Source organism: Narcine bancroftii, chromosome 2, assembly GCF_036971445.1.
Source record: "Narcine bancroftii isolate sNarBan1 chromosome 2, sNarBan1.hap1, whole genome shotgun sequence".
Taxonomy (NCBI): Eukaryota; Metazoa; Chordata; class Chondrichthyes; order Torpediniformes; family Narcinidae; genus Narcine; species Narcine bancroftii.
In genome coordinates this window covers 108,759,274-108,780,862 of record NC_091470.1, presented here as the reverse complement: position 1 = coordinate 108,780,862, position 21,589 = coordinate 108,759,274, and the positions used below count along the sequence as shown (strand labels likewise).

General features: G+C 43.4%; 2 protein-coding genes across 10 annotated transcripts in view; both read left to right on the top strand.

Moving 5' to 3' along the window:
• Positions 1-8,008, top strand: part of entpd4 (ectonucleoside triphosphate diphosphohydrolase 4) — a 36,503-nt gene extending 28,495 nt beyond the window's left edge. For 8 of the 9 annotated variants that reach the window (XM_069917972.1, XM_069917976.1, XM_069917975.1 and 5 more), the window contains one exon: positions 698-1,591. In XM_069917972.1, coding sequence (XP_069774073.1) covers positions 698-923 — 226 coding nt within the window. In that variant the 3' untranslated portion in view covers positions 924-1,591. Of the gene's footprint in view, positions 1-697; positions 1,592-7,608 lie in introns of those variants that run through there. The other variant, XM_069917977.1, reaches the window with a different exon arrangement.
• A 786-nt stretch (positions 8,009-8,794) lies between these two features.
• Positions 8,795-21,589, top strand: part of LOC138754124 (lysyl oxidase homolog 2-like) — an 80,659-nt gene continuing 67,864 nt past the window's right edge. The window contains exons 1-3 of the mRNA XM_069917967.1: positions 8,795-8,935; positions 15,183-15,554; positions 16,297-16,472. Coding sequence (XP_069774068.1) covers positions 15,260-15,554; positions 16,297-16,472 — 471 coding nt within the window. The 5' untranslated portion in view covers positions 8,795-8,935; positions 15,183-15,259. The remainder of the gene's footprint in view (positions 8,936-15,182; positions 15,555-16,296; positions 16,473-21,589) is intronic.

Genomic DNA, 21,589 nt, shown 5'->3' with positions numbered 1-21,589 from the left:
ACCTGCAGGAGCCATTCTGGAATTTCAAGAATAGCTATTTAGTTAATGAATGCTTCTTTTCGTAGTCTGGGATGCAGAATATCAGTTCCTGTGGATATGTTAGGTTTTGGTTGCATTAATCCCTCCAATGCTATATTTTTGTTTTGCTAATACTAGTTTCCTTTAATTCTTCATTTTAGTTGAATCTTCCTAAATTTGCAATTCCAGCTTGTTATTTTGGATCTCTTCCATGAGATAGAACTGATTGCTCTGCATTATGCTCTTACAATGTCATGTGACCCGGGTTTGAATCTGGCACTATCTGTAAGGAGTACGTTCTCCCTGTGTTTCCTCTAACTGTTCAGAATGTATAGAGGTTGTAGGTCAATTGGGTGCAGGGGCCAGAAGGGCCTGTTACCATGCTGTTTGTCTAAATGTAATATTCCTTTGCTCCTCTTTAAATCCTCACATTTCTGATTGAAATTTACAATTATCTTTGTTTTTTTTAAATATACTTGAAGAATATTCTTACAAGTTTACTCTCTTACTTTAATTTCTCTGATAATCCAAGTTTATTTTATTGCCAAATTCTAAAAAGCTTGAAGTACATATTCAGCGCAAGACCACTCTTGGGTCTGAAGTCAGTACACTAATCAGGGGCTCTTTTAATTGTTTTGGCCATTATTTCCTCTCATTCTCTTTGTCTTGATGTCAACAGGGACATTCAACAGGACACCTTCAAAGGGAGCCACACACACTGGAGGGGCTTCTCCTTTGTCTACAACCATTATTTATTCTTTGTCTGCTTCCTGGTGGTCCTCCTGTCCATCCTCCTCTACCTCCTGCGGCTGCGTCGGATCCACAGCAGGATGCTGCACAACGCCATGCCTGCCTCGCTCTGGATGGCTGAAGGCGGGCTACCTCAGAGCTCGGAAGTTTCTTGAAATCCAGTGGTCGAGGAGTGGGGTGGCAATTGCAGACGTCCTGATTTTGGTGGGGGGGGGGGAGCTGGGATTTGCCTGCTAACCTGGCTTTTCCGTGATGAACACAGGCATTATGCAAAACATTGAAATGGAAACTGCCAGGTGTGTGAAAGGCATCATCTGGCATAATGTTTCCTTTTGAACACCCTTTAGATTTTCTCCTGGCTTTGTGGACAGCGAGGACTGACATGTATGTTTCCGTCCATTAGTTTGTTGAGCGGCAGGCTGCTAAACGTCATTAAAATTTGTACAAGGGAGCTTCTGAAGGCAAACCAGAATATCCCCAACCTCCTCAAAATGTTAACTGCCTCCCACAAATGAACAGCAGTCAGCCAGGTTTCGAGCTTTGAAGCAATGTTTTCCATTTTGCCTTTTTTTACAAAAAAAAAAGTGTGGTTTTGGAAAACTTCATTACTCTGGTGGTGTGTGGAGTTTCCTGCGCTAAACCTGGGTGTCAGCTTTCTGGAGATTAGAGGAGGCTGGTTCATTACATGTTTGTAACATGAAAATTCATGACAATCGTACATCTTGATGTTTATTTATAATTACAATAAATCAAGATGAAGTGGATGCATTTGTCACTTGGCAATCAATGACTGTGTCATAATAAATGTCTTTCTAGAATGGTTCATTCCTGCTAAATTCATTGTTCATTTACCTGTAATGAAGTTCTCTGTGATACGACCTCCAAGCTGAATACATGGCTGCATCTTCCAATACCCGGTCTATTAATTTTTGCCTCCTAACATTGCCTATCTCCCGATTCCTCTTACCATTTGTTGATTGCCTCATTCAGGTCTTTGCTGCCCCTAAGCTTTTTCCTCTGATGCTCTCTTGTCTACCTCTCACCTGGCAACTCCAACCTTTCTCACATCCACCCGAGATCCCAGCAAGAACCACTATCCCACCAAATATTCATTTCCTAAATCCACATCCTTTAGGATGCTTCATCGAACTTGTATTTTTTTTTGATCTTAAGTCCTCTTCCAAGACTTAAGTTTTATTGTTTGATAATGCTCTTGTCAAATGTCCTGAGTCACTTTTGTTGCTCAGTGAATGGTTCAATTCATGAACTGGCTGTAAACTCACAATGTCACCCTGAGTGCTCAAAGAGTAACCAATCTGAGAAATGAAGAATTGTCTTGGCTCAATTGAGTGAAATACAAAAGTCTGCTGATGTATTGTAGTCAAAACACAAATGCTGGAGGAACTCACCCGGTCTCGCAGCGTTCATAGGAGGTAAAGATATAATATTGGTCCTGAGCACTTCTTTACCTATCTTTACCTTCAATGGATGCTGCGTGACCAGCTGTGCTCTTCCTGCATTTCCTGTACCTTGGTGCAATTGATTTAGTTTTGTTTTCCTGCTACCATCTGTGCTGCCACAAGAGGCCGCCCTTTCACTACTGATTAACTGTAGGGAGTGCTAAGTAAGTTGAGAATGCACCAGTAGGTGGTTTTATATTAATGGCAGTTAAATATGTGGACAAGAATGTTTAAAACCACTTGAAGGTGGTAGGAAGCATCCTAAACGATTGCACCATAGAAATTGGAACGATCTTGCAAAGTCATGCCCAGCGATCAAGACAAGCAAGCCAAGTCTTACCCCACTAGCGTGGTTTTTCCATTGATGACAAATGAGCTGTTGGTGTTGGAAGTGCATGTGCAATTTAATGAGATCTGACTCACTGAAGACAAACTCTAATGTGCAGTCCCATTGAAACAGAAAACTCATTACACCTTTGCCCTGTTTCAATTCACAACCCAGCAAAGAAAGTTGACACAAAGTTCCCTGTGCCATCATAGTGAAAACACAAATGTTGGAGGAACTTGGTCGGCCTCTCAGCATCTATTTGAGGTAAAGATATATAACCAATGTTTTAAGCATTCAAGGTATGAGCAAAAAGCAGACATCGTAGCATCTGTGGGCTTTCATGTTTCACTTCCCTGAACCATTGTGTCGTGCAGCAGGGAGAAAGGCCATTTACGCCACAGAATTGCTGCTCACCCACAAACTCATTTACACTAATCCCATTTTATTCTTCCCCATCCCCATTGTCGTTCTGTAGATTCTACCTCTCACCGCACACTGTGGTGTAATTTACATCTTGGGGTTGGGGGACTGTCTGGGTACTACCTGACCCACTGAGTTCCTCCAGTATTTTGTGGCCAAGTTTCTCCTCAGGAACTTTCCCAATGTCTGTGGCTTGTTGGGTGAAATTTTATCTCTCAGGTCAAGTTACACTGTAGAAACCTGAGCCTATTAGTTCCGCGGGCACTCAAATATTTCAAGTGTTGCTCTTTCAGGTTGATGTGGATTACAGTACCAAAACTGCAGACATTGGAGGGACTCATCGGGTCAGATCAGTGGGTAGAAGTAGTCAGTCAACATTTTGGCCAGGGGCTGCTTATCGATCATTCTGGTGACCTGACCAGGTTTAAGATTACAGCCAATATTATTCAGACTCATTATTCTGTCATTATCACACTATTTCTTGGATCTTGCCCACAAATTGCCAGTCACAATCCATATAACACATCAGGCAGTTGCAAATGTAATCCCACAATTAGAAGGGATAGAGATAACAGGAAACTACCAACCAGATGGCTTGATCTCAGTTAGGAAAGTCCTCGAGCAGTATTCAGGAAATGGTAGCAGGACATCAAAATAAAAGGTTTGGACCATTTAATCTGGTTAGTCACAGTGGTTCTCAACCTTTTTCAACTCACATACCACTTTAAGAATTTCCCATGCCATAGGTGCTCTGTGATTAGTAAGGGATTGCTTAAGGTGGTATGTGGATAGAAAGAAAAAGTTTGAAAACCACTTTTAATTGTACCTAATTGACTTGTTCTGTGCACAGTTTCATAACTCCAAAGGAAACGAGCCAATGACAATTTTTCTCAAGCAAAATATTTCAGTAATAATTAGGTCTAGAGCAGTGATTCTCAATCTTCCCACTCACATACCACTTTAAGAATTTCCCATGCCATAGGTGCTCTGTGATTAGTAAGGGATTGCTTAAGGTGGTATGTGGATAGAAAGAAAAAGTTTGAAAACCACTTTTAATTGTACCTAATTGACTTGTTCTGTGCACAGTTTCATAACTCCAAAGGAAACGAGCCAATGACAATTTTTCTCAAGCAAAATATTTCAGTAATAATTAGGTCTAGAGCAGTGATTCTCAACCTTCCCACTCACATACCACCTTAAGCAATCCCTTACTAATCACAGAGCACCAATGGCAGAGGGATTACTTAAAGTGGTATGTGAGTGGAAAGAAAAAGGTTGAGAACCACTGTTTGGTGTTGTGCTTGGAGTGGGCTATCAGCAAGGTGCAACATGAGATTATTAAACAAAAATAGCATTTTGAGAGGTCAATATCCTGGCATAGATGGACTGTTGGTCCACAGATAGGAAAAGAAGAATCGGTGCAGTTGTTTTTGGCTTGTGAGTCTGACAAATGTGGAATCAGTGCTGGGGCCCAGCTGTTTGAAATCCACATGGATGATTTGGATGAGGAGCCCAATTAATGCAAGTTGATCAGGATACAACACTGAGTGTTTGTTTTCTGAGGAGCTTCATGGAGATGAAAACTTTGAATAGCGGGGATGTAGTTCATGGCATGAAAAAAAAATTATTGCTTTGGTGAGAAAGTAGAAAACCAGAATACAGTAATACTCTAATGCAGTGGTTCTCAACCTTTTTCTTTCCAGTCCTTGTCCCTACACTTCCTTGGTTCACTGTTAAATCAATGGGAACACATAAAAGAAAGCAGGGTCATGGCAAGAGATCAGATATAATCTTCAAGGAGTCCAAGAGAGTCAAGTGGAATGGAAACAGGCCCGTTCAAGCACAGAGTTTATGCCAATAATAAAGCAGCTGTTTCTGCTACCCTATGCTAATCCCAATTCATTCTCCCATATCTCCTCCTTTATGGAATACCAGAGCAAGAATCAGGAGATGAATGATGTATCAAACCATAGAACATTACAGCACAGAAAACAGGCTCTTCTAGTCTGCCAAAATATTATTCGGCCTAGTGCCGCTGACCTGCACCCAGTCCATAGCCCTCCATACCCATCTGATCCATGTAGCTGTCCAAATGTTTCTTAAATGTTGAAATTGAGCCCACATTCACCACTTCAGCTGGCAGCTTGTTCCACACTCCCACCGTTCTGTGAAGAAGTTCCCTCTAAACTTCTCCCCTTTCACCCTTAACCCATGTCCTCTGTTTTTTTTTATCTCACCTAACCTCGGTGGAAAAAGCCTACTTGCATTTACTCTGTGTACACTGCTCATAATTTTGTATACTATCAAATCTCCCTTCATTCTACCTTTCCCTGTAATTCAGTTCCTGAAGTCCAAGCTACGTCGTAGTAAATCTCTATGCTCTTTCTATCTTATTGATAACTTTCCTATTAATTAGGTGACCAGAACTGGACACAATACTCCAAATTTGGCCTCACCAATGTCTTGTACAACTTTACCTGTTTCTTGTGTTGTCTAATGCCATTTTTATGTCTGATCTCTGCTGAATCTTTCATGTCAGATGATTTGACAGGTAGTGATGACCCATATAAGAGTTTGTGGTTGTTCCCAGACAAGTTTGTCATGCTTGAGTCTCATGCATTGCTGGTGCCACCTACAGCTGTTTTGCCATCTTTTTATCCCATGACCAACTCTTTCAAATTGCTCCCTCGGCTTTCCATTTTACTCTTTCTTCGCCTTCCCCTTTCGTGTTTCTAAATGGCAACTCTGATTCTACCTCTTTGGATGCTGCCTAATCCCTGCTTTGCTTTTTCTGATTTGTTTCAGAATCTCTTTGCTTTCAAGAATTTCCTGATCCAGTGCTGTCTTTACGGAGTTTGTACATTCTCTGTTTCTGCGTGGGTTTCCTCCAGGTGGCCCGGTTTCCTCCCACCCTTCAAAACTAATGGGGGTATTCAGGTGGCACAGGCTGGTAGGCTAGAAGGGCCTGTTACCATGCTGTATGTCTAAAAATATTTTTTAATTTAAATGTTCAGGGAGTAAACAGTAATAAATAATTCCACATCTGGCTGTGGACCTCAAACACAAGACAGTATCCAATGGGAGGGAAAAAGCATGGGTATTAGGCTGGTGTGACAATATCACTAGCCAAACAATGACCCAGGCTCTTGCACTTCTATGCTGGAGTCAGGATTTTGGCGAGGCAGTTTGGAAGCCTTGCTTCTTGGATGAGTGGAAATTTGGGCATTGACCAACTTCACAATTTTAGAGGAGAGATAATCTGCTTTGAAATGACTCCAAGCTAACTGTCATTTATTTGTCTATTTTATATATATATAATTTTTAAAATTTTTTTTCTTAAATGCTTTTTATGTGCTAGTTCCATTGCTCCAGCTTGCTGTTTGTGCTGGCATTGTAACTCCCAAATGGTCTAAATAGCTGATACGTGACAACATTCACACATCAGCCTGCATCTGGTTATTTCATATTCTTGCTGGTTGCAGTACAAAGGTGGCTGGTTTTGCAGTAAATTCTGAGGAGACAGATATGAAGGTCTTTCAACTGTGTAGTCTTCAGCAGCCATTCTCAAGGAGGGGAGGGGGCAGTGGGGGGAACAGTACATACAAGACTTGCTTTCTCTTAACCTCATAACAATTTTTTATGTAGTTAGTCAAAAATATGAAAAGAAAAACAAAACGATTGTTTCACAGGGAAGCGGACTCATAAACTTTGAGCAGTCCTGGGGGAAGGCCATAGCCGAAAAATGTTCAAGAATGGCTGGTCTACAGCTTGAAAAATTCATTCACATAATGTGTGGCTTGCTGGCATGTACACCATCCCCTCAAACCTCTTTAGGCTTAGCAGCTGAGAGGTTTATGGTCTATCCCAACCTCTTGTGAAACCGGTGAACCCAGGAAGTTCCAGGATTTGGACTCCATGACATGTTAGGATGCAGAGTAACTTGAAGACCGAAAAATGACAGAGATCTGAAAAGGTCAACAAGAATTCTGTTTGCCACTGAAGTGCATGAGTGAAGCTGCTACCTCACTGTTCCATCAATGCACCAAAGGGCTCATTTCCTTGCTGTCTGGCTCTATAATTCTATGGCTGTGTCAAGTCAAGTTTTCTATCATTTGTTTGCAGAAGTACAACTTGACAAAACCGCATTCTCTGGTCCTCTGTGCAAAACACGCAGACAAACAAACAGATATAATACATGTATGGACAAACAATACACATGCAAGACAAGAATTTATATATGCAAACATATAAATAAATATTGTTTTGTAAATATGAGAGTCTTTGATGGTTAGTATGAGCAGTCCCTTTGATTGTTCAGCTTTCTAATTGCTTGAGGGAAGAAGCTGCTCTGAGCTTGGTGGGGCTGGCTCTAATTCTCCTGTGTCTCTTTCCCGCTGGAGCAGCTGAAAGATGCTGTGCACAGGGTGGAAGGGGCCCCCAATGATTTCCCATGTCCTCTCCAGACAATGTTCGCTGTTGATCATGTGCATGTTGGGGAGGGAGACGCTCGTGATCGTTTTTTGGTCCTGTGGTTTGACCTCCAATCCATTTCTCTGCAACATCTGTACCATACTGTGATGGGGCCAGCCAGGACCCTCTGTGACTTACCATGCATCCTTTTCCAATTACCAGCACTGGGCTCAGAAACTCAACAGCCCTGCATACTGGCATCAGCCTCAAGAAAATCAGAAGGTCATTGAGGCTCTCTGCGTCTCCCAGTGAACAATCCTAGCTCAACACTGGAACTCAGCAGATCGAGCAGCATCAGTGGGAGAAAAAAAATTGCACTCAGAACTAGCTCCAAAGATCTCCAAGCACTGTGTAAACCCGTGTCAGATTTCATATTTATGGTCAAAATGCATACATGATATCGCAAAACCCTGATTCTTTTTCCTGCACGCAAGGCAGAATTTCCACTTTTTGGTGGTGCAAAAAAAACTGTACTCAAAAAGATATGTACACGTAAACAAATAAAAAAATGTAAATAAACTGAAATACAGAAAGAAATAAAATCAAAAGTAAGAGTCTCAAATGAGTCCCTGATTGAGTTTGTCCTTGAGGAGTCTGGTGGTGGAGGAGTAGTCGCTGTTCCTGAACCTGGTGGTGCGAGTCTTGTGGCCCCTCTACTTCATTCCTGATGGCAGCAAGGAGAACAGAGCGTGTGCTGGGTGGTGTGGATCCTTGGTGATCGCTGCTACTCTTCGACGGCAGTGTTCCCTGCAGATGTTCCCGATGGTGGGGAGAGTTTTGCCTGTGATGTTCTGGGTTGTGTCCGCTGCCTTTTGCAGGGAGAAACACCCGTTCATCCCATCGGCTCACTGTGGTGACTGGACGTCATGTTCTATTTTACCCCATCAGCATTAACTTCTTATCTCCCATGCACATGTAGTTCACCTCCCATTAAATGCATCTTAGCTCATTTGTTTGCTGTTGCAGCCTTCCAGGGTCGGAGCAGTTTACCCCTTGCAAATAATTTATTGTGAATAAAGCCCATATTTTAAAAAAAATATGGTGGTTTTGTGGCTGTGTAAGGGGTGTGATTGTATTCCTTGTGCATGTTTGGTGTGTGTTTTTGCGTGTGCAATGTCTGTGAGAGGGGTGGTGTGTGAATAGACTAGCAGTGTTTTCGAACAGCTCCCCTCTTCCCCAAGGCCAAGCCAAGCTCCACCTTCTGCACAAATTACATCTGGAAACACTTTCCTGGGGCTGGGGGCGGAGGGCAGTGTGAGGGAATCCCTTTGCCGATTGGCTGCGGTCGCTCTAAATCATTACGTCACCGCCTTGCGCACCCCTGAGGCGTGGCAGGCGGGCGGGTGAAAGTGACAAGACGTGGGAAGACCCATCCGTGGGGCTGGGGGAGCCGAAGACGGCAAACCGTGTTGTATTGAAGGCGGCAGCGCTGCTAACTCCCTGAATTAAAGAGACCAGAATCTCATCCGAGCGGGGTATCTTTATCCTGGTGAGTACATGCAGGGACTGTACTGTCGATGTAAACTGGCTGATCAAATAAATTGCCCGCTGGATGCTAACGGTATCAGGTCGTGAAAGTGTTCAGGCGGAGAAGGAAGGGAAACGCGAAAGTTTGCGGACGCTGTGATTGTAGGAAACACAGACACAGTAAATGTTCGAGGAACTCAGCTGGCCTCGCAGCGTCCATGAGAGGTAAAGATAGAGTACCTTCCTCGAGGTATATGAAAAATAGACACACAAAAAAGAGAGAAGGTTGGGGAGAAGGTAGGAATGGGAAAGAAAGGAAACAGAATAACAGATAAAAAGTGTTAATTGGAACTGATAACACGGGCGAAGACTGGAGGCATGTGTGTACAGTTGTGTGTGTGCATTTATTCGTGCGTGTGTGTGTGTGCATATGTCTGTATGTGTGTGCACATTTGTATATGAGTGTGTGAGCGTGTGCGTAAAATTTCGGCGAGGAAATCATGATTTACTTTATTTCAGAGATTTTTCTCGTGTTTGTTCAGCTTGTCCGAGTTTACTCTTGCATTCTTTCCGTGGAGAATGCGAGCTGGGCTGCACAATCTGACTCGTGTTTGCTCGCTCTCCAACAAAGGCAGGCGAGGCAAAAAAGCAACGAGAGAGAGAGAGAGAGAGATGTAGTCACCTTCTTCTTCAAAGTTTAGGAGAAACCTCTTTACCCAAAGAGGAGAGATCATTTGGAACTGTGTCCCAGCTTGGGAAGGTTTTTTTTTTGGGGGGGGGTGCAAATTCCAGTGAATTAATTGAATGGAGCGTTGCAGACGAATGCCAGGAGAGGTCACCTACCTGGAATTTTGATGGTTTCCTCTTCCACATACTTGCTGTGTAATTTCAACATTTTCCATGTTTTTATTTCAAACCCCTTCTGCCCGTGGGACTTGGCTTTTGTTGTATGTTGGTGGGGAAGGCGGATTCTGTGCTGCGAGCACTGTCTTCCTCCGTGTGACCTTCGTGAGTTGAAATTACATTTGACCGAACGCCTTTGAACGGTTTGACCAAGAAGGAGCGGGTCTTACTTCAATCCCATCTGCATATTGTTACCTTCATAAATTACATACAAGTTCATCCAGAGGGCAAGATTCGGATCACCACTTCTCCTTCCGTCTCCACTTCGCTAAGGTTCTCAGTGAACAGCTCTCTGCCCTTGGTGTCAGGAAGAATTTGGATTCGAGTTCCATTCACAGAGATGGCCAATTGATACCTTGATGAAGGGCTCAAGCCCGAAACGTTGGTTATGTATGCACCTTTATTTTTAATCACTGTTTCACCCGCTGAGTTTCTCCAGCATTGTGGGTTTACCGCATAAATCTTGATCGGTTAATCGGGTGCAACACTGAGGGGGTGTTTTTTGTCAGAGGAGCCTTTGTTTGAAGCTGAGGTCTGGGGCACATCAGGGAACAGAACTTGTTCTGCTACCCAAGAGGCATCACGGAAATGTGTTATTGTTGTTTCAATATTCCCACTTGTGGAATCTTTCTGTGTATCAGCGTCTGCTGCATCTGCAATGTTACAGGAGTTTCTGCACTTGTGAATTACATTATTGGCAAAAAGGTATTTCGAGATTCCATTTATTGTCAATGTAATAAAACAGTGTCGTATAACCTGCTGTAAGGCAGACAGATTCACCATTGGCAGAAATTGTCTGAAGCACCTACTCACACACAGAGAAAGAGAAGCAGAAGAGAGCCCCCCCACCCCCCCCCCCACCCCAGAGTCACCAAGTGTCCATAGATTCGCATCCAGCACCTCTACAACCACACAGAGTCCAGACCCAACCATTGGCAACCCGAGCTCCAGATCCGAACCTCCGACACGGTCAGCGCCTTGGCACCCCCTCGCATCCCGGTTCCAATACCTGGTGCCCCTTCAACCTTTCTTCGAGCCAGTCTCCAGCAGTCCGCAGCCCAGCGCGAGTCTCCCGACAGCAGTCTCCATTTGTGCATGTCCTGAGATTGTAAACAGCACCTTAAATTCTTCAAGGTTTAACAATCCAGTATGGAAATATTCTTTCTTTATCCTGGCGTGTAACAGCTGCAGAACTTTGAGGTTTTAAAGTGACAGGGAGATAATCCACATTTATGGAATCTGGGTGGTGATGCATTATCATCTTGAACCACTGCAGTTCTTCTGGTGAAGGTACTTCGACACTGAACCATAAAATGATAGAACACTGCAGCACAGAAACAGGCCCTTCAGCCCTTCTAGTCTGTGCTGAACTATTACCTGCTATTACTATGAGTCTTCTATTATTTTTAATTTTATTATTACTATTGACCTGCCCCTGGACCATATCCCTCCAAACCCCTCCCATCCATGTACCTGTCCAAAGTTTTTTGAAATGTCCGAATTGAGCCTGGCAGCTTGTTCCACACTCCCGCCACTCTCTGTGTGAACATTCCTCCAATGTTCCCTTTAAACTTTTCCCCTTGCACCTTTAACCCATCCCCTCAAGTGTTTTTTTTAATCTCTCCTAACCTTAATGCTGAAAATAAAAATCTGCAGCTACCAAGATCAAATTGGATCCGTGCAACAGTTGCACTAATGGCTGCATTATTGTGCTGCTCGACAGGAAGGGGATAAAAGGGTTTCATGAGGATCTTACCAAGACTGAAGGGCTTGAGTTATATGGTGAGAATGGATGGGCTGGCACTGAGGTGACATTATAGAGGAATATAAAACCTTGAGGGACATTGACCATCTTTTCTTCAGGGTAGGATAGTGCATAGAGGGCATAGATTTAAGGTGCGAGGGGAACTGAGGGGCAATCTATACACACAGAGGGTGAAGCATAGAAAATGTTAGTGGGTTCAATTACAGCCTTTAAAAGTCATTTTAAAAGGTGGCACAGTTAGCGCAATGTTATTAGAGTGCCAGAGCAGGGGTTTGAATCCCATGCTGTAAGGAGTTTGTACGTTCTCCTTGAGTCTGCGTGGGTTTCCTCTGGTACTCCGGTTTCTTCCCACCTTTCAAAAACGTACCTGGGATTGTTGGTAAATTGGGTGCCATTGGCTCATGGGCCAAAAGGGCCCATTACATGTATGTTTAAATTTTAAAATTTGGACTGGTAAGCTTGCCCATTGAGTCAGTGGAGAAGAAGGCATTTATCTCAAGAGAAATATAATAAGAGCAGGGATGTGATGCTGAGGTTTTATAAGGCACTGGTGAGTCCTCACTTGGAGTATTGTGAGCAGATTTTGGCTCCTCATTTAAGAAAGGATGTGCTGACGTTGCAGAGGGTTCACGGGAGGTTCGCGGATGATTCTGGGAATGGAAGGGTTATCATATGAGAAGCATTTGACAGCTCTTGGCCTGTATTCATTGGAATTTAGGAGAATGAGGGGGAATCTAAATGAAACATTTTGAACAGAGTAGATGTAGAAAAGTTGCCTTCCATGGTGGGAGAGTCTAGGACAGTGGTTTTCAAACTGCCCCCCAAACTCACCTTCCACCTTAAGCAATCCCTATGCCATAAGTGCTCCGTGATTGGTAACATTGTTTAAGGTAGCATGTGAGTGGGAAGGGAAGCACCTATGACATAAGGTGGAAGTTGAGTTTAGGGGGGCAATTTGAAAATCACTGGTCTAGGACAAGAGGGCACAACTTCAAGATTGAAGGGTATCCACTTAGAACAAAAATATGTAGGAATTTCTTCAGCTAGAGGGTGGTAAATCTATGGAATTTGTTACCACAGGCAGTTGTGGAAGTCAGGACATTGGGTAATTGATAGGTTCTTGATTAGCTCAGGCATGAAAGGTTATGGGGAGAATGCCGGGCAGGGGGGCTGAGTGGGGAAATGGATCAGCTCATGATTAAATGACAGGGCAGACTCGATAGGCTGAATGGCCTATTTCTGCTTCTATGTCATGGTCTTATGACTAGGAAAGGGTTGGCCAAGCCCAGGAAAATGGGTAACAAGGTGAGAATGGATGAATTAGGCCAAAGGGTTTGTTCCTGTGCAGCACAGCTCTAGAGCAATGGTAGTAGCTCCTGTGCTGGAATGAACTCTGAGTAAAACATATTGAATATATTAAAATATATAATGTAGGGAGTTGCAAAGGGATTATTTGTTAGGTTTTTGCTGTATTCTTGGTACCTACTTGCTCTTTGCCACAGGGTGAGATGATACATCACATGAAAGATTCCTGATTTTTCTTTGGATGGTGGATTTAGGCACAATCCACAGGGACCTCAAAAATATATTAATGTACTTTAAAACTATTTTTAAAACTACATTTAAGTACTGTTTCCAGACCATACTATATTATAATCTATGATGGAGATCAAGCCATCCAAATGATAAATATCTCAGCAGCAAATGCATTCATTTGAAAATAAATTTTATTGTAATTTTTTTTTAACAGGGGACCTCCAAGCTTCATTTAGCTTAGGGCCTCACCAAGTCTAAAATTGGCACTGAATCCAGCTCTCTATACCTATGAAATGTTCACTTGTTTTTTTTTGTCTTGCTTCACTTATCTAAAGCACATCCCTTAGTCCACAACAAAAGCCACAGCTCACACGGTCATGAATTCCAAGGTGATTCCCAGGAATGTTGACAGTCAATAGCTGGCGCTGTCTCACCAGAGGACATGTGACCAAACGTTTGGCCAGAGATGCAGGTTGAAGGAGGATTTTAAAGTAGGAAAAAAGCAGAGGAGAGGGGAAAAAGCAGAAGAGAGGGGTTGCGGGGAGAGGGACATCCAGAGAGGCACGTGGTGAAGCAATATAAAAGTGTGAACATGCAAGAGGCCAGGACTGGTGAAGAGAGTGTATTTCCCTGGCGTGTAGGGTTGGAGGACATCACAGAAACAGCAGGGCCAAAGAGGGATTTAAAAACTGATGTAAATTTTACAATTGAGTGCTTGATGCAAGCTGACCCCGTGGGTAAATTACAATCTGCTGGAGGGATTCTACTTTGCGACAGGCACAAGTACTTCTAACTGGGACATCAAATGTCGGAGCTATATCCTGAGTTCACAGATATGGCAGGCGCTCAAGATTTGCACCACAGGAGGCTCAATTCTTATCTCCACCTCAGGCACAGAAGGAATGCGGCAGAGACTGGACAGGGTAGAGGGGGAGGATATGAGATCCCTGACGTTATGGGCTGCAGCTGTGCACTTGTCTTCAAGAAACAGGAATGCCAGCGGCACCATTCATTCGCTCCTTCAAACAAAATTTGCAGTCTGGTCACTTGGCTGTCAGATACATTCCTTATTCCAGTGGTTTTCAGACTTTTTCTTTCCACCCACTTACCACTGTAAGTAATTCCTCTGCCATCAGTGCTCTGTGATTAGTATGAGAAAAATGTTTGAAAAACATTGTTTTAAATGTACCTAATTAACTCGTTCAGTGCAGGGTTTCACAACTCCAAAGGAAATGGGCCAATGACAATTTTTCCTCAGTAAAATATTTCTGAAACAAGTGGGTCTAGAGCAGTGGTTCTAAACTTTTATTTCTTACTAATATGCCACCTAAGTAATCTCTTACTAATCACAGAGCTTAGGGATTACTTAAGGTGGTATGTGAGTGGAAAGGTTGAAAACCACTTCCTCTGTCAGAAGGAATCTACTGCATTTTGAATCACCCTAACCTGAAGGTGAGCAGACTTGTAAGGATCTTTTTGATGAGCATTTTTTTTAAGAGTGCCTTTCCCAATATCCAATATGCAGTGGGAGAATGCCGAGATGACCATCTTCGAGGTCCTGCTTTTTAATCACCTCCCAGTATTCCACGTTCCACTTGCAGGACTTCATCCTCTATTAACCTTTGTTGGTACTGATACGACCAAAACCACTGGCTCCCCTCCAGAATACTCCATGACACCCATTAAGAAGTCATTTTTTAAAACCCTTAAATCAGTGGTTCTCAACCTTTTTCTTTCCACTCACATCCCACTTTAACTAATCCCTCTGCCATGGGTGCTCTGTGATTAATAAGGGATTGCTTACGGTAGAATGTGGGTGGAAAGAAAATGTTTGAAAACCACTGTTTTAATCGTTCCTAATTGACTCGTTATGTGCAGTTTCATAACTCCAAAGGAAATGGACCAATGACAATTTTTCTCAAACAAAATATTTCAATAACAATTGGGTCTAGAGCAGTGATTCTCAACATTCCCTTCCCACTCACATCCCACCTTAAGATTTGTTTTCAGTTCATCAAAATGTGCTGCTGATCGTGACTTTGGCTTAATTTGTGTTTTCCTGCAGGAGATTTGCATCGGCCTGTGGAACCTGAGGGCAGAAGGTTGGGCACAGGCTTCTTTGCTGCCCAATAAAGCGACAGAATGAAAGCCATCTGCTTTCTCCATCAATGTTTGGCCCTGCTGTTCCTCCATTGTATCCTGGAGCTGCACTGCCTGGAACAGAAAGAAGCAAAGCAAATCCCCAGAATTCAACTGCGGTTGGCTGGCCGGAGGAAGAAAAGCAACGAGGGGAGAATCGAGGTCCTCTATAATGGCGAGTGGGGCACTCTGTGCGATGATGAATTCTCCATTGCAACAGCGCATGTGATTTGTAAGGAGTTGGGCTTTATTCAAGCAGAAATCTGGTTCCCTGGTGCCAAGTATGGTCGTGGAAAAGGTAACCAAACATGTCTGTTGGAATGGGTTGGAAATCATTTGTGAATGCATAGAATATAGAACCTTATGTTGCTACCTGATGCGTCTTCTGGGCCTCTGGACATTATTTTAAATTTTACATTTTAAAATTTAGAAATACAGCACGGAAACAAGCCCATGAGCCCGTACTGCCTAATTCCACCCAATTGACCTACAGCCCTCAGCATGTTTTGAACAGTGTGAAGAAACTGGAGCACCCAGAGGAAACCCATGCAAACATGGAGAGAACGTACAAACTCCTTACAGACAGCATGGGATTCGAACCCCCAGTCCTGATTGGCACAGCACTAACCGCTACACCAACTGTGGTGCCCATATTAAAAATTGCAATGGAAAAAGAACATAATTCCTTAAAGTTTCATGCAGTTTAAATATAATAAAAGTCCAGCTGTTGTGCACAGGGTTAACAAACTAAGAAAACAAGGATTGTTCAATCTGAGTTCTTATCATCAATTGTGGCCTGTAATGCTAACCTGACATTGTCAAGGGCATTAAATTGAGTAATTGGCTTGGATGTTGGGTTAATTTCAGGGATCATTGGGCAATAAATATGTGTGGAACCTGAGGAAAATTAAACACTTCCTAGATTTGTCCAAATATACAAGTGGGCTTACAGGTCCTCAAAGGGAAAATTAGAAGTTGGGCTTTGGATAGGCTAGCCCTGTGCAACTAGGCCAGAACTAATGGCTCATTCTTGCCTGCAGGCCGCATTTGGATGGATAACATCCGGTGCACTGGTGCTGAGACCACCCTTGCCGCATGCAGTTTCAACGGCTGGGGCATCACTGACTGCAAGCACACGGAAGACGTGGGAGTGTTTTGCAACGAAAAGAGAATACCCGGTTTCAGATTCACCAACACTTTCGTCAATGACATAGAGGTGAGTCGATGGTTCTGTGGTCTGACTGGGGTGCCCGTACATTCACAGAGAGGACTTTCACCTTCTTTGGTTGAGGGAGTACTAAAGTTGGTGGGTTTCTCACCACTGGTGCAATGGGTGCACAGAATACAGGTCACGTGACTTTCTCTTCAGCATGGTTAGAGTAGCAGTTAATGCAAAGCTGTTACAGTGCCAGCAATTTTGATTGGTGCTCAAACCCCATGCCGCCTGTAAGGTGTTGGTACATTCTCCCTGTGTGGGTTTTCTCCTGGGGCCTCTGGTTTCTTTCTACCCTTTAAATCATACGGTGGGGGGGGGGTAGTTGTAAGTCAATTTGGTGTAATTGGACAGCTTGGGCTCGAGGTTCGAAGTGGCCTGTTACCATGCTCTATGTCTAAATTTACCAAGGAAGTGACTGCAGAAGGATTACAGGTGAGCAGGAGTGCTGACTTTCTGAACAAATCTTTTGTGATCATACAACTAGGACCACAGAGAGTGTGATTCCAACCATACCATTTCAATTTTTTGAACCTTTTCACAGCCAATGTTATACTTGTGATAGGAAATAACAGTCAGGTCATACATAGAAAACTTCCAAATGCAGCAATTAAAAAAAAAAAAAATTAAAGTCTGAGGTAAACATTGGCAAAAACATCTTTTATGTATGCCTCAGAGTGCCGATGGGAACTTTATTAATGTTACATCTGTGAGATGGCACATCCAAATATGTGGCACTTTCACCGAACTGTACCAGAGATGATATGTTTGAGTCTCAGGAATGAAATTGGGAAATATTTCACGCTTGGAGTATAATGTTCAGTTCTGGCCACCTCATTACAGGAAGGATGTGTAAGCTTTGGAGAGGGTACAGAGGAGATTTACCAAGATTGGAAAATGAGTCTTATGAAGCAAGGTTAATGAGCTAGGGCTTTTCTCTTTGGAATAAAGAAGGGGGAGCTATAACTTAATAGAAGTCTACAAGATGATGAGAGCGATGGAGAGGATAGACAGCCAGCATCTTTTGTTTTTGAGGCAACAGTAGCAAATACCAGAGGAGGTATGTATAAGGTGAGGGGAAAAAAGTTTTGGGGTGTCATCAGGGGTAAGTTTTTATACAGGGAGTAGTGGGTGCCTGGAATGCATTACCAAGGGTGGTACAATAGGGTCATTTACAAGACTCTTAGGCATATGGATGCAAGAAAAATAGAGGATGATGGGTGTGAGGTTGGGAAGGTTTAGACAGTAGTTTTCAAACTTTTTCTTTCCACTCACATACCACCTTAAGTCATCCCTATGACATAGGTGTTCTGTGATTAGTAAGGGATTGCTTAAGGTGGTATGTGAGTGGAAAGAAAAAGTTTGAAAACCACTGTTTTAATCGTTCCTGATTGACTCGTTATGTGCACGGCTTCATAACTCCAAAGGAAACGGGCCAATGACAATTTTTCCCAAGCAAAATATTTCAGTAACAATTGGGTCTAGAGCAGTGGTTCTAACTGACACACCTATCACCTTAAATAATCCTTTACTAATCACAGCACACAGATGGCACAGTGGAAAGAAAAAGATTGAAAACCACTGGTTTAGATTGTTGAGTTGGTTGATCTAGGCCAGTACATCATTGGTTTATATAGGTCTGTACTGTATGTTATGTCCTATGTTCTATGGGACCTTTACCAGAGTGTTGACAGGGTTGAATGATGAGGCTAGGAGGTGAACAGGATCCCAGGTTTTGCGTTTAGAAGCCATTTGATACAAAAGCAACAGCTTATGATTCCATTGGGTTAAGTTTCTGCATATCAAAACGTTGCAGTTTTCAAACATGTTTGAATATGTTCGGAGTGAGTTATCAGATGGCAGAGTGGGCATTTTATCAGCTGGCCTCATCTGGAGAGCAAGATGATTAAACATAGAAAGTTCAAGTGGGGCAGTGGCCCAGAAGCCTATGTTGGTTTTCTCACTCCAATCGAGCCTCCCTGCACCCTCATCTCACTCTATCAGTATATTCTTCTCGCCCCTTCTTCCTCTGCTTCATAGAGCTTCGGCTGAAGCACACCCCTGTTTTTACTCTATGACCTGCTTTTTCTCCATTCTCTGGGTAAAGTTTCTCCTGAATTTGGGTGGTATGGCGAGCTGAGGGTAAGTGGGTGGTAGAAGGTGGTATCTCTGAAGGGACTCTCTTTTGATTCCCTTTCTCTTATTGTTTGGGGCACAGGCAATGCTCATGGCGACTCTTTGCCCTTACGACAGACAAATAGAATGAAGTCTGTCATGTATATTACATTTTTGTGTATTATGATGTGACAATGAAAGGAACCTTGAACACATTTAGTGTGAATAGTTACTGGGAACGTTGCAAGGGAAAGATTCCAACAAACATACCAGAAGTGAAAACACGGAGCTGGAGAAACTCAGCAGGTCAAACAAGCGAAGGAAACAGAACCAACGTTTTGGGCTTGAGCCCTTCATCAAGGTGTGGAAAAAGGTCTTCAGGCAACAAAATAATGGGGGGTGGGGGGGAGGAGGAGTCCCAAAGGTCAGTGGATAAGGGAGGGAGGGAACAGAAGCAAGCAGGGGGAGAAGGGATGGATTTGTAAAGGGAGAGGGTGGAGAGCCAAGGGAAAAGTGAAGGGAGGGAAAATGGAGAGGAGGTGAGCAGAAATTGGCGAAGTCATTGTTAATGCCATCCGGTTGGAGAGTGCCCAGACAGAAAATCAAGTGTTGTTCCTCTAATTTATGGGTGGTCTTGGTGGGATAGTACACAAGGCCATGGAGTGGAGTGCAGAATTGAAGTGGTTGGCCACTGGTGATCCCTGTCACTGATGTGGACAGAGCGAAGGTGCTAAGAGAAAACACTTCACTAATCTCTGTCTAATGTAACTGTTTTAAGAACTTCAGGTTATTTGCTTCTGGCATGTTGGAGTATTTCCCTTGTAATACAGAATTTCACGACGTTACGATTCTGGGAATTTGGGTTACCATTCAACTAAGATTAGCACCAATTACAGAAAATCAACCTGCAATTTGCTGATGGTATTTAAACATTAAAATTTATCACTAGTACAATGAGAAACGTTTTAAAATCCCATGACCACTGGGTCTGCACCCAAGATGGTGTTGCCTATGATCGGCAGTGGCCACGAGGTGTTACAGATTCTGGGGAAGAGGAGGACTGGTGCAGGGCACTAGAAAATTGGGAGATGATCACCCCCCCTCTACTTTGAGAAGGAAAAGCAAAGGAGATGACCCCATGGGACAGTGACCACGGTGGCAGACCATAGAGGATCTCAGAGGCTGAAGAATGCACAGTCTCTTGGTGACTCAAGGTCAGGAACCCAGCAGACTGTGAACTGCTGGAGATCATTTAAAAATAGCAAAATTCTAAAATGGGCAAGTGAATTTAAAATTTCATTTTAAATTTAGAAATACAGCACAGTAACTGGCCCTTCCAGACCATAAGCCCATACCAATAACTACACCCTATTGACTTACAACCCTGGCACGTATTGAATAGTGGGAGGAAACCGGAGCACCCGGAGGAAACCCAAACAGATGCAAGGAGAATGTACAATCTCCTTACAGACAGCGCGGGATTTGAACCCCAGGCCTGTTTGCTGGCACTATTATGGTGTTGTGCCAACCGTTTTCATGGTGTATTTGGCAGAGCTGTAAGTCCAAACAGCCTCCTTGGATTAACAGATTCCATGAATGGTTCTGGACAGGAAATGCCTCTAGCAGCCTAGGTTCTTGTCGGACGCGGTTTTCCTTCCTTAAACTTTGGCATCGGATCAGAGCCCCAATGCTATCTTCGTTCTTCTCAACATTCCCGCCTCCCCACCAGCATTCCAGACCAACCCATTGATTGCCTCGTTTCTGCCAAGATCATTATTTCCATTATTTCTGCAGAAAACACTGTGCTTTGAATGCGGGAGACTCGCAGGAGACTGGAATCTGAAGTCAAAGAACAATCTGCTGGAAGAACTCCAAGAGTCAAGTGACATCAGTGAAAGGAAGGGAATGGTTACACTTTGAGTCCCAAGGTCTGAAACTTCGACCATTCTCTTTCACCCACTGATGCTATTGAACCTACTCAGTACCTCCAGCAGATTGAACTTTGCAGGTTGATGAATTAGTTCCACTGAATTCCAAGCCTATTTGACTTGAACCACTTCTATTTAATTTTTGTTGTTGATGTGTATCAGTTTTGTGTAAACATAATGGGTCTCTGAGAAAACCACTTGCAAGGCAGCTGTGGCTAGATTGCATTCCTTCTGAATTACTGGTTTGTGAGCGATGTGCTGTTTTCCATTCCATTTCCTCCTTGAATCTAGAATTGCCTTGGAACTGCAGTATTGGCATAATTGATATTTAACCCAATCACAGTGGACCAGTTGGTCATTGTTGTGTGGGAGAGGAAACAAGTTTTGTGAGTTCAAAAGAGCAATGGGTCTGGGCACAGGCTGAACATAGGAAGGATTTTTATTGAAACATACGTAAGGGGATCGCAACAGGGATAACACGCACCAATACTCTGAATCACAAGAGCACAGTATAATCAGTCACATCAGACTTAACACGACCAATAAATGCAAATACGTCCTCTCATACAAACACAGTACAACCCAGTCACATTGGGCTTAACACTACCAATGCTAGGAACTGTGTACAGACTTGTATCAACCAAGGATTACAATATGCCTCCAACTTGTCTAACATGGGCATGGCTCCAATGCTATCTAATGGTCCTGATTGCTGTGTAGTGCACATCTTACCAATGCTCCCCACACCTTCACAGCGTTGTCCACAGTTCGTGACCTGGAGTGGAGCAGGTTTCATCTCAGGAGAAAGAGCGACTGAACGCGATGGACTTTATAGTAGAGTAAGCAGGAGGGGCCAGACCAGGTAATCACTAGGTGATTAAAGGGGGCAATGGTCACTAATGGGTGGGCAGAGTACAACCTTAATAGGCAGCTGATGTGACTTCTGACTATGTTCCAGATGGAGAGGCTACATGACCTTCCACAATCCATACTACAGTCAACCAATGAGTCTTGCATGCGGGTGTTAGGACATGAGTGTCCATGTCTATGTGTGTGTGTGTGTGTGTGTGTGTATGT